We start from the raw sequence: 13,719 nt of genomic DNA, 5'->3' as shown, positions 1-13,719 counted from the left end.
GTAACGGTAGGACGGAGTCAGGCGCAGGACACAGAACTTAGTCAACAACGTACTTTACTTGTCAAGAGTAAATAAACATATCTTCCACACAGGGAAGAAAATACCGACTAACATGTCAATGACAACAAAACAACGAACAATCACGCACAACACCATGAGGGAACCAGAGGGTAAAATAGGGAAACAAATTATCGTAATTGGACCCAGGTGTGTGCAAATTAGACAAAACTAGTAGAACACAGAAACATAGATCGGTGGCAGCTAGTACTCCGGTGACGACGAATGCCGAAGCCTGCCCGAGCAAGGAGGAGGAGCAGCCTCGGCTGAATTCGTGACATCTAGGCTACTTCCAGACACAAGACCTGGTTAGACTATTTCAAGTTATCTAGAAGGGTGAGTGACTAACTGTGTAGATTAAGTACAAACGCTTCCCACATTAGAACACACACACAAGAGAAACTCACATCAAAGCACACCTAGGGCTGTTTTACGGTGACCATATTACCGATACACCGGCGGTTACGAGTCATGACGGCAGTCAAATTCACGTGACCGTTTAGTCACGGTAATTAGGGTTCTCCAAGCTCTGATGCTGCTGATGGTCATTAGTAGCCTACCAAACTTGCTAACTGCCTGGTACTCAGCACTCTATTGTCCCTCTAATCACTCTGACATCAATTTTAACATTTACATTTTAGTCATTTAGCAGACGCTCTTATCCAGAGCGACTTACAGTTAGCGCATACATTATTTTTATCGAACCCACAACCCTGGCGTTGCAAACACCATGCTCTACCAACTGAGCTACATCCCCTGCCGGCCATTCCCTCCCCTACCCTGGACGACGCTGGGCCAATTGTGCGCCGCCCCATGGGTCTCCCGGTCGCGGCCGGCTACGACAGAGCCTGGATTCGAACCAGGATCTCTAGTGGCACAGCTAGCACTGCAATGCAGTGCCTTAGACCACTGCGCCACTCGGGAGTCTGCAAATGTAATCGAAAATCTCATCAAACACTTCATGAGAGCCCATGAGCTCATGTTGCGCAACATTTCTATAGGCTATGTAATTGCGTGAGAAAACAGAGTGATGGCCTCTATTAAAAAGAGGAGGATCCCATCAGCTTTCTATAGGCTAGGCCTACTATACTTTCCTAATATTAAGCAGGAGTATAGCCTACCTGGCTGGCATGAAAATGAACCACGGGAATAGCATCCTCCATTCGCTATTTAAGTGCATAGATTAAATGTATTTTTTCCCCCTGCCCCTGTTTCGAGACAGGTGCATGATAATGGTCCATTATGAATCAAAACAAATTTCACGCATATATATATTATTTAGTATATGTAAAGACAAGATTAAATCAAGAATAGTCTGATGGGTGACAATATTAGCCTATCACTTGTGAATGATGGCCAGCTTAAGGCAAGAAACAGCGCATGGCTTTTTTTGTGACTTTTCACACACCTCATGTAGCCTAGCCCATAGGGCTATATGTTTTGATAAGGTTTGTATCACAACTAAAGTGGCCAAATAACTTCTTAAAATTAAGCAAATTAATCCGCTTTACAACGGGTGTAGAGGCTAACTGGCATACATATGCAGCGCATGAGTTTCAAGTTTGGGAAGATAATTTTCACCATAAAAATGCACCTTTATAATAAAAGCATTACATGCATAATCACATTTGTGGTCACTTTTGAGAATGTTGTTTTCCTGCTAATGGAACATTTGCACTTATAGTGCATTGCTGTGCTTATAATGTGAATAAATAGCTAAACATTATTTAAAAAAGGTTTTTTTGATGCTAGAGGTTGTATTAATTTGGGATCTATCGCATCCCACAACTGTCCCAGACTATGTTTGGAATATCTATTTCTCGCACAGAATAGAATAGGTCAACTTTTGTACTATGGGGGATAGTAGATTGACATAGGCTAGTGCTTTTGGTGTTCGTTAGGCCTACTCATCTTGCTGGCTGATGAAAAGTAAATGTGGACAGTTCTAACAATATCTTCAATATGTGCCTCTGAATTGGATAAGGACACGCGCAGTTGCGTCCCCAATGTCTGTCTTCACTTAGCCTGTGAGAATGACCTGATCACGTGACTGAGAGGTGCTTCGGAGCACGCAGCCGGGAGAAGCAAATTATAATTATTATATTAATAATAATAATAATAATAATAATAATATGCCATTTAGCAGACGCTTTTATCCAAAGCGACTTACAGTCATGCGTGCATACATTTTTTTTTTGTGTATGGGTGGTCCCGGGGATCGAACCCACTACCTTGGCGTTACAAGCGCCGTGCTCTACCAGCATATTCAGCCCAAGGGCACAATGGCCACTGGCTGCAAAAGGCATGGATTTTTTTAGGGGGCATTACGGCCACACAAAGGGGATGCCGCCGGGAAATTCAAGGCATTATCAAGTGCTTGTCAAATTGTGAATGAGAGACTGATGAAGTATGTACAGCCTGCACAAAAAACGAATTGTCATTAGTTGCATCATGCAGCCTTAGAATGTATTAAAAATCAAAACATATAGCCCAACGTTTGTATGACAACTAAAGTTACATAAATAACTCTAAATAAGCATATAGGATTACCTGTTTCTTTGTTAACTGCTCAACACAGAATAGTCGCATGTGCGCACTCCCTCAAATCGTTTGGAGAAAATATCCTTTCTATTTTATTCAGCTATGTTCAATTGTATTCTTCATACTATAAAATAATATAAAATAATGCCACGGAATTCTAAGCAAATCTTGTCTGCTAAATGAACTAGTGTAGCCCACAGCCATACGATATAGCCAGATCAGGGTCTAACATAAGGACAACTCAGAGTATGCTATTCTGTTCTTCTGAAATAGACAACATTTTCTTCATATCATGTTTCTTTAGACCTGTCTAAAATAAATAATAGATTTATTGTGATGGTGTAGGCTATATTACATGGATTTATTAGACTTTTTCAAATGTAGATGTTCTAAAGGTCTGCATCAGTGGCTTGTAGGCTATGCGTGGAAGCCAGGAGACCGGCAGTTATTTGCTTGACAATCACAGGCTGACAAAATCTCATGACTGCCACAGCCGTAAGCATACCTCCAAGATCCAAATCTCGTTCTGTCGCATTTCCTAATGAGGAGAATTGAAACCGAGGCTAAATCAGGAAGTTCAGCCCCCCTTTAACCTTAGATTTATTCCACAATACTGATATGGATCAGCTTCTAGAGATATATAATCACCTTTGGCTGAAAATATTGAGATGGCTTATTCTAATGCTTATAAGTGATGTGCAGTTTGTAAACGATTTGTTATTTTTGAACGACTTTCTTTACTGACTCGAGAGTCATAATTCGTTTTTCTGAGTGACTCATTGATTTTAGTCGTTCGTTGACCTGCTGGCCGCAACGAATTCCACAGCAGGATTAATACGCACTCCTCTGGTGACTATGGAGACGTGCTCCGACCAACAACTGTCTGTCATACAGTGGGGAGAACAAGTATTTGATACACTGCCGATTTTGCAGGTTTTCCTACTTACAAAGCATGTAGAGGTCTGTAATTTTTATCATAGGTACACTTCAAATCCAGAAAATCACATTGTATGATTTTTAAGTAATTCATTTGCATTTTATTGCATGACATACAGTATACAGTGGGGGAAAAAAAGTATTTAGTCATCCACCAATTGTGCAAGTTCTCCCACTTAAAAAGATGAGAGAGGCCTGTAATTTTCATCATAGGTACACGTCAACTATGACAGACAAAATGAGGGAAAAAAATCCAGAAAATCACATTGTAGGATTTTTAATGAATTTATTGGCATATGATGGTGGAAAATAAGTATTTGGTCAATAACAAAAGTTTCTCAATACTTTGTTATATACCCTTTGTTGGCAATGACACAGGTCAAACGTTTTCTGTAAGTCTTCACAAGGTTTTCACACACTGTTGCTGGTATTTTGGCCCATTCCTCCATGCAGATCTCTTCTAGAGCAGTGATGTTTTGGGGCTGTCGCTGGGCAACACAGACTTTCAACTCCCTCCAAAGATTTTCTATGGGGTTGAGATCTGGAGACTGGCTAGGCCACTCCAGGACCTTGAAATGCTTCTTACGAAGCCACTCCTTCGTTGCCCGGGCGGTGTGTTTGGGATCATTGTCATGCTGAAAGACCCAGCCACGTTTCATCTTCAATGCCCTTGCTGATGGAAGGAGGGTTTCACTCAAAATCTCACGATACATGGCCCCATTCATTCTTTCCTTTACACGGATCAGTCGTCCTGGTCCCTTTGCAGAAAAACAGCCCCAAAGCATGATGTTTCGAACCCCATGCTTCACAGTAGGTATGGTGTTCTTTGGATGCAACTCAGCATTCTTTGTCCTCCAAACATGACGAGTTGAGTTTTTGCCAAAAAGTTATATTTTGGTTTCATCTGACCATATGACATTCTCCCAATCCTCTTCTGGATCATCCAAATGCACTTCAGACGGGCCTGGACATGTACTGGCTTAAGCAGGGGGACACGTCTCGCACTGCAGGATTTGAGTCCCTGGCGGTGTAGTGTGTTACTGATGGTTGGCTTTGTTACTTTGGTCCCAGCTCTCTGCAGGTCATTCACTAGGTCCCCCCGTGTGGTTCTGGGATTTTTGCTCACCGTTCTTGTGATCATTTTGACCCCACGGGGTGAGATCTTGCGTGGAGCCCCAGATCGAGGGAGATTATCAGTGGTCTTGTATGTCTTCCATTTCCTAATAATTGCTCCCACAGTTGATTTCTTTAAACCAAGCTGCTTACCTATTGCAGATTCAGTCTTCCCAGCCTGGTGCAGGTCTACAATTTTGTTTTTGGTGTCCTTTGACAGCTCTTTGGTCTTGGCCATTGTGAAGTTTGGAGTGTGACTGTTTGAGGTTGTGGACAGGTGTATTTTATACTGAAACAAACAGGTGCCATTAATACAGGTAACGAGTGGAGGACAGAGGAGCCTCTGAAAGAAGAAGTTACAGGTCTGTGAGAGCCAGAAATCTTGCTTGTTTGTAGGTGACCAAATACTTATTTTCCACCATAATTTGCAAATAAATTCATTAAAAATCCTACAATGGGATTTTCTGGATTTTTTCCCCTCAATTTGTCTGTCATAGTTGACGTGTACCTATGATGAAAATTACAGGCCTCTCTCATCCTTTTAAGTGGGAGAACTTGCACAATTGGTGGCTGACTAAATACTTTTTTTCCCCACTGTATGCGCGCAGGCAAAATAGATCATGCTGCAGGCAGCATAGAGAAGAAAGATACATGTTTAAAACTGATAATTGATCGCATGGTGCAAGAATGAATGCAATTAATTGAATGTTATGATGAACACAGCTTTGTAGAATCAAAACATACACTGCTCTGCTCAACAAACTCGAGCTCGAGAGCGAATTGTTTGGTGTGCTGCAGTTCGCGAACGATATTGTGCTCATCACTCTCACGGCAGTCAAGCAATGCATTCCGCCAAAAGAGTCGTTCACAATCTAATCCGAGTGCGGCCACAACTAGATCTCGTTTCAAAGTACCAAGAAATAATCTTATTTTTATGCCTAGCAATCCCCAAAAAATGTCAAGCACGCTTTTACAAGTCTGTCACAAATGACAGCTCTAATAAGCACCTTATGGTGAACTACATGTGAACGAGAGGCTTGTAGAATCATGACTATTTTGAGTCATCGTTCGCCGGTAGGGGGTCCTATGTGCCCTGGGCATAACTGACTCAAATGAACAAAATTAGTCAAAATATTCATTATTTTGACTAAACGAGTGGAAAAGATCTGAGTCAGTAAAAAGAGCCAAACTTTCCATCACTAATGGCATTACACTATAATTACCCTATAAAATGCAGTAAACCAAGATTTGGCATGTCATTGCGCACATGTTGTTACACATGAAATATAGAGGCAACATTTTCAGACATTAGCCTACAATTAGCAAAATAGTACTCAAATGAATTAACATGAAATTGATTTCAATATGATTGAAATATATAGGCATGTAGCCTATAAGCCTACTGTATTTATATTTGAATGCAGTCATCTCGGTTTTAATTTGAAACATATTTTTATCCTCTGTAACAAAGACATTGGTAACTTTGTATTTGTAGTCAACTTCTTTCTGAAGTTATCGGTGGTCACAGAGAGATGATGTGTTTAGCAGAGATCTGCTGTGTGTAAAGTGACGGTAAAGGCAGACGGTAAATAATGAGCGTTTTCAAGTGCGATTCTAGTAACGATGGTTTTGGGAAACAGCTCTGAGATTTAACGATGCTCCTATGAAGGTTCTAACGATGAACTTAACCTTAAGATGCTCTTGGGAAACCGGGATCAGGTCTGTCCAGAGGTTCTTTGCATCAACTTAATATCAGTAACTGAAACTGTAGCTAATAGACTCGCAGCAGTCCAACCTGCAACCACACATTGAGTAATAGACTCACTGAGGTTTATGTACTGTAGCATCTCTTAGTGGACAAGTTGTTCACGTTGCTTGATAAAAAAATAAGTGAAATAATTGAACAGATTTCCCCTTGTTGCATAGTGGTTTGTTTATCATTAAGTCGGAGATCATATTCAGAGCTGGAGGTCATTGGTGTACAGTCCGACAGTCATGAGTACGCACGCACGCACGCACGCACACACACACACACACACACACACACACACTGGAGACTGTGTATAATGCTTGGAGGGAAAGAGGGAGGAGTTGAGGGGAAGGAAGAGCGGGGAGGGAGAAGGGAGGGTTTCCCCCCTGTACTGTCAGTGATCTCTCAACAAATGGTAGAGCGATTGAGCTGAGCACTCCTCTGGTTCACACTCACACTCACACACACTTGCTCTCTCTCTCGCTCACTCTCTCTCTCGCTCACTCTCTCTCTCGCTCACTCTCTCTCTCTCTCGCTCACTCGCTCTCTCTCTCTCTCTGTCTCTCTCTGTCTCTCTCTCTCTCTCTCTCTCTCGCTCTCTCTCTCTCTCTCTCTCTGATTACAAGCCTGTGGTAGTGTGGTGACGTGACAGACAGATGGTATGCTTGGCAGGTAATTAAGGGTTAAGGACAGTCTGCCTGGTCGCAGGGGAGAGGGGGGCCGTGTTGGTTATTTAAGTATCGCACCACGGGATTGGAGGGCCAGAGGAGTGCTGGAGGGATCAGAGGGACTGGGATTGTCTGGGTTATACTGCAGGGCTGGACTGAGATACTGGTGGGTTACACTGGGACAGAAGAACCAGGCTAACACCGGTCTGCTGTACTGGGAGAGAAGTCTGGACTATATTATTGAGAGAGTACTACTACTGCGAGACTGGATTAGACAAGGACTGGACTAGACTGGACTGAGAAGTGTCTGCTACTGGGACTGGACCTGGGAAGGTCATTCGACTGGTAAAGTAGACAAGACTGGAGACTGTGTGTGAGTGGGGTCTGTGGAGACTGTGTGTGAGTGGGGTCTGTGGAGACTGTGTGTGAGTGGGGTCTGTGGAGACTGTGTGTGAGTGGGGTCTGTGGAGACTGTGTGTGAGTGGGGTCTGTGGAGACTGTGTGTGAGTGGGGTCTGTGGAGACTGTGTGTGAGTGGGGTCTGTGGAGACTGTGTGTGAGTGGGGTCTGTGGAGACTGTGTGTGAGTGGGGTCTGTGGAGACTGTGTGTGAGTGGGGTCTGTGGAGACTGTGTGAGTGGGGTCTGTGGAGACTGTGTGTGAGTGGGGTCTGTGGAGACTGTGTGTGAGTGGGGTCTGTGGAGACTGTGTGTGAGTGGGGTCTGTGGAGACTGTGTGTGAGTGGGGTCTGTGGAGACTGTGTGTGAGTGGGGTCTGTGGATACTGGTAGACGGGATAAAGAGTGAGAGACCTGCGTCTGGACCTGTGTTATACTGGTAACAGTGGGAGGACTGGGAGAGACCCATGTCTGGACATGTGTTATACTGTTAACAGTGGGAGGACTGGGAGAGACCCATGTCTGGACCTGTGTTATACTGGTAACAGTGGGAGGACTGGGAGAGACCCATGTCTGGACCTGTGTTATACTGTTAACAGTGGGAGGACTGGGAGAGACCCATGTCTGGACCTGTGTTATACTGGTAACAGTGGGAGGACTGGGAGAGACCCATGTCTGGACCTGTGTTATACTGGTAACAGTGGGAGGACTGGGAGAGACCCATGTCTGGACCTGTGTTATACTGGTAACAGTGGGAGGACTGGGAGAGACCCATGTCTGGACCTGTGTTATACTGGTAACAGTGTCTGGACCCCTATTCCCGCTCATATTATCTTCACACTGCTAGGAAACAGCCACCTCTTGACATCAGGAAACACCCAGCAAAAATATAGTACATACTGTATCAGCTGATAACGCATTATGGTGTGTGTGTGTGTGTTAAGGTCTGATTGAGAGATGCAACAGTAACTGTATGCTCTTATCAGTGCGTGGGCAGAACAGTGTGTGCATGCTTGCGTGTGTGTGTCTGGATGGACAAGACTACACAATATAACCAAACTATCCCTCCCAAGCCTTCTCAATACCCACCAGAAACATTGAACTGCTGTGAAATACTAGTAGCTAGTTTAACAAATTGATCAGGTCAATGCTGATTGTAAAATATCGACAATACAATAGATGATTCTTCTATTTAAAAAAAAAAAGTGTTTATTGATAGAAGTAAGAGGATCCATTTAAATCAAATCAAATGTTATTTGTCACATGCGCTGAATACAACAGGTGTAGACCTTACAGTGAAATGCTTGCTTACAAGCCCTTAACCAACAATGCAGTTTTAAGAAAAATAAGTGTTAAGTAAAAAATAGATAACTACAAAATAATTAAACAGCAGCAGTAAAATAACAGTAGCGAGGCTATATACAGGGGGTACCGGTATAGAGTCAATGTGCGGGGGCACAGGTTAGTCGAGGTAATTGAGGTAATATGTACTTGTAGGTAGAGTTAAAGTGACTATGCATAGATAATAAACAGAGAGTAGCAGCAGCGTAAAAAAGGGGGTGGGGGGGAACAATGCAAATAGTCCGGGTAGCCATTTGATTAGCTGTTCAGGAGTCTTATGGCTTGGGGGTAGAAGCTGTTAAGAAGCCTTTTGGACCTAGACTTGGCACTCCGGTACCGCTTGCCGTGCGGTAGCAGAGAGAACAGTCTATGACTAGGGTGGCTGGAGTCATTGACAATTTTTAGGGCCTTCCTCTGACACCGCCTGGTGTAGAGGTCCTGGATGGCAGGAAGCTTGGCCCCAGTGATGTACTGGGCCGTACGCACTACCCTCTGTAGTGCCTTGCGGTCGGAGGCCAAGCAGTTGCCATACCAGGCAGTGATGCAACCAGTCAGGATGCTCTCGATGGTGCAGCTGTATAACTTTTTGAGGATCAGAGGACCCATGCCAAATCTTTTCGGCGTCCTGAGGGGGAATAGGCAAATTTTGACTACAAGTGGCCTTAACATACAGACTCTTTACCATTATAGCATTAGTTACCCTATTAACCCATTCATTACAGCATTAGTTACCCTATTAACCCATTCATCACAGTATTAGTTACCCTATTAACCCATTCATTACAGCATTATTTATCCTATTAACCCATTCATTACAGCATTATTTACCCTATTAACCCATTCATTGCAGCATTAGTTACCCTATTAACCCATTCATTACAGCATTAGTTACCCTATTAACCCATTCATCACAGTATTAGTTACCCTATTAACCCATTCATTACAGCATTAGTTATACTATTAACCCATTCATTACAGCATTAGTTATCCTATTAACCCATTCATTACAGCATTAGTTACCCTATTAACCCATTCATAACAGCATTAGTTACCCTATTAACCCATTCATTACAGTATTAGTTACCCTAATAACCCATTCATTACAGCATTATTTATCCTATTAACCCATTCATTACAGCATTAGTTACCCTATTAACCCATTCATTACAGCATTAGTTACCCTATTAACCCATTCATTACAGCATTAGTTACCCTATTAACCCATTCATTACAGCATTAGTTACCCTATTAACCCATTCATTACAGCATTATTTACCCTAATAACCCATTCATTACAGCATTAGTTATCCTATTAACCCATTCATCACAGTATTAGTTACCCTATTAACCCATTCATTACAGCATTAGTTATCCTATTAACCCATTCATTACAGCATTATTTATCCTATTAACCCATTCATTACAGCATTATTTATCCTATTAACCCATTCATTACATCATTAGTTATCCTATTAACCCATTCATTACAGCATTATTTACCCTATTAACCCATTCATTACAGCATTAGTTATCCTATTAACCCATTCATTACAGCATTATTTATCCTATTAACCCATTCATTACAGCATTATTTATCCTATTAACCCATTCATTACAGCATTAGTTACCCTATTAACCCATTCATTACAGCATTATTTATCCTATTAACCCATTCATTACAGCATTATTTATCCTATTAACCCATTCATTACAGCATTATTTATCCTATTAACCCATTCATTACAGCATTAGTTACCCTATTAACCCATTCATTACAGCATTAGTTATCCTATTAACCCATTCATTACATCATTAGTTATCCTATTAACCCATTCATTACAGCATTATTTACCCTATTAACCCATTCATTACAGCATTAGTTATCCTATTAACCCATTCATTACAGCATTAGTTACCCTATTAACCCATTCATTACAGCATTAGTTACCCTATTAACCCATTCATTACAGTATTAGTTACCCTAATAACCCATTCATTACAGCATTATTTATCCTATTAACCCATTCATTACAGCATTAGTTACCCTATTAACCCATTCATTACAGCATTAGTTACCCTATTAACCCATTCATTACAGCATTAGTTACCCTATTAACCCATTCATTACAGCATTAGTTACCCTATTAACCCATTCATTACAGCATTATTTACCCTAATAACCCATTCATTACAGCATTAGTTATCCTATTAACCCATTCATCACAGTATTAGTTACCCTATTAACCCATTCATTACAGCATTAGTTATCCTATTAACCCATTCATTACAGCATTATTTATCCTATTAACCCATTCATTACAGCATTATTTATCCTATTAACCCATTCATTACATCATTAGTTATCCTATTAACCCATTCATTACAGCATTATTTACCCTATTAACCCATTCATTACAGCATTAGTTATCCTATTAACCCATTCATTACAGCATTATTTATCCTATTAACCCATTCATTACAGCATTATTTATCCTATTAACCCATTCATTACAGCATTAGTTACCCTATTAACCCATTCATTACAGCATTATTTATCCTATTAACCCATTCATTACAGCATTATTTATCCTATTAACCCATTCATTACAGCATTATTTATCCTATTAACCCATTCATTACAGCATTAGTTACCCTATTAACCCATTCATTACAGCATTAGTTATCCTATTAACCCATTCATTACATTATTAGTTATCCTATTAACCCATTCATTACAGCATTATTTACCCTATTAACCCATTCATTACAGCATTAGTTATCCTATTAACCCATTCATTACAGCATTAGTTACCCTATTAACCCATTCATTACAGCATTATTTATCCTATTAACCCATTCATTACAGCATTATTTATCCTATTAACCCATTCATTACAGCATTATTTATCCTATTAACCCATTCATTACAGCATTAGTTACCCTATTAACCCATTCATTACAGCATTAGTTATCCTATTAACCCATTCATTACAGCATTAGTTACCCTATTAACCCATTCATTACAGCATTAGTTACCCTATTAACCCATTCATTACAGCATTAGTTACCCTATTAACCCATTCATTACAGCATTAGTTACCCTATTAACCCATTCATCACAGTATTAGTTACCCTATTAACCCATTCATTACAGCATTAGTTACCCTATTAACCCATTCATTACAGCATTAGTTACCCTATTAACCCATTCATCACAGTATTAGTTACCCTATTAACCCATTCATCACAGTATTAGTTACCCTATTAACCCATTCATTACAGCATTAGTTACCCTATTAACCCATTCATTACAGCATTAGTTACCCTATTAACCCATTCATCACAGTATTAGTTACCCTATTAACCCATTCATTACAGCATTAGTTACCCTATTAACCCATTCATTACAGCATTAGTTACCCTATTAACCCATTCATCACAGTATTAGTTACCCTATTAACCCATTCATCACAGTATTAGTTACCCTATTAACCCATTCATCACAGTATTAGTTATCCTATTAACCCATTAATTACAGCATTAGTTACCCTATTAACCCATTAATTACAGCATTATTTACCCTATTAACCCATTAATTACAGCATTATTTACCCTATTAACCCATTCATTACAGAATTAGGCTGTGGTAATATTAGCTAAGTTGAGTGCTGCTCATGATCATCTTGTCTAGTTGGCTCATTTATTAGCACTGATCAGAACATTTAGCCAGGATGTTATGTAGCTTAACAAGTGGATTATTTTGCTTTTCACTCGCAGTCGCTTAGTAGGCTGGATCTACTCCCGACCAAAAGTCTTTGACTTGTCTTAATCAATCAATGTGGTTTTGTTTCATTGAACCTCTTTCTGTATAGTTGGTTAATTATCTGGCTGGGCAAATAAGTGGAGTTGGTATAGGTCATCTATTTGTTTGCTAATCTATCACTAAAGTGTAGGCCTATTATTTCAGGCAGGTCACCTGTGATACAAGTCAGTATTCGACATCCATCCATGTCTGACGATGTGGAAACCTGCCACTAGGGGCAACAGTGAGCCCCCATGGTTGACAGTTCAGCTGCTTGGGCTGAAATTATGGAAATGTTTTAATGCTCACATAAGCCAGATGATAATTTATTTTGGAACACTTTTTTATTTGATTTTTTTACCCCCTTTTTTCTCTCAATTACAATCTTGTCTCATCGCTGCAACTCCCCAACGGGCTCGGGAGAGACAAAGGTCAAGTCATGCATCCTCTGAAACATGACCCACCAAACCGCGCTCCTTAACACCCGCCCGCTTAACCCGGAAGCCAGCTGCACCAATGTGTTGGAGGAAACGCCGTTCAACTGACAACCGAAGTCAGCCTGCAGGTGCCCGGCCCGCCACAAGGACAATCATGCGCAGTCCTACGGGACTCCTGGTCACGGCCGGTTGTGACACAGCCTGGGATCGAACCCTGGTCTGTAGTGACGCCTCCAGGACTGAGATGCAGTGCTTTAGACCGCTGCGCCACTCGGGAGGCCATTCTGGAACACTTTTAATATATACAATGTATTACCTGTGTTTTCTTTCTCCAATTCCTACACCTTGTCTTTATGGAAGAGTAGTTCAGTCTTAGTGACACTCAGCTCCACTCTACGATCTGTCACCTGTACCTCACTGGCTGTCAATCTGGTATTTAAGTCTGAAATACTGTCCCTCGTTGTGGCCTCCATGTTCCTCAGCTCCACTCGCTGCTCCACCACGATGGCTCCCATGTTGTGAACCATGTCTCTCAGCTCATTCAGCTCAGTCCAGATGTCAGGGCTGGTTGTGGGTCGTCTCTGTAGCTTCAGTTCTTCGGTTATCTATCTGAACTTCACTCACTCTGCTCTCTCCCCCTTTACTTTCACTCTCTGACCCCTCAGTTCTCTTCCTGAGC

The 13,719-nt window shown here is 41.3% G+C and overlaps 1 protein-coding gene across 7 annotated transcripts in view; it reads left to right on the top strand.

Annotated features, from left to right (window-relative positions):
• Positions 1-13,719, top strand: part of LOC121547705 (cytohesin-1) — a 57,863-nt gene that overhangs the window by 26,594 nt on the left and 17,550 nt on the right. For 3 of the 7 annotated variants that reach the window (XM_041859112.2, XM_041859109.2, XM_041859110.2), the window contains exon 1: positions 7,083-7,410. The exons of 3 other annotated variants lie outside the window; for them this stretch is intronic. Coding sequence is in view for 1 of the 4 variants with exons in the window: in XM_041859106.2 (XP_041715040.1) it covers positions 7,054-7,069 (16 nt within the window). In the remaining 3 variants the exon portion in view is untranslated. One more of the 7 variants, XM_041859106.2, reaches the window with a different exon arrangement.

The sequence above is a fragment of the Coregonus clupeaformis genome, chromosome 31, assembly GCF_020615455.1.
Source record: "Coregonus clupeaformis isolate EN_2021a chromosome 31, ASM2061545v1, whole genome shotgun sequence".
Lineage (NCBI taxonomy): Eukaryota > Metazoa > Chordata > Actinopteri > Salmoniformes > Salmonidae > Coregonus > Coregonus clupeaformis.
The sequence above is the reverse complement of the archived record's forward strand: the minus strand, read 5'-3'. Positions and strand labels throughout refer to the sequence as shown.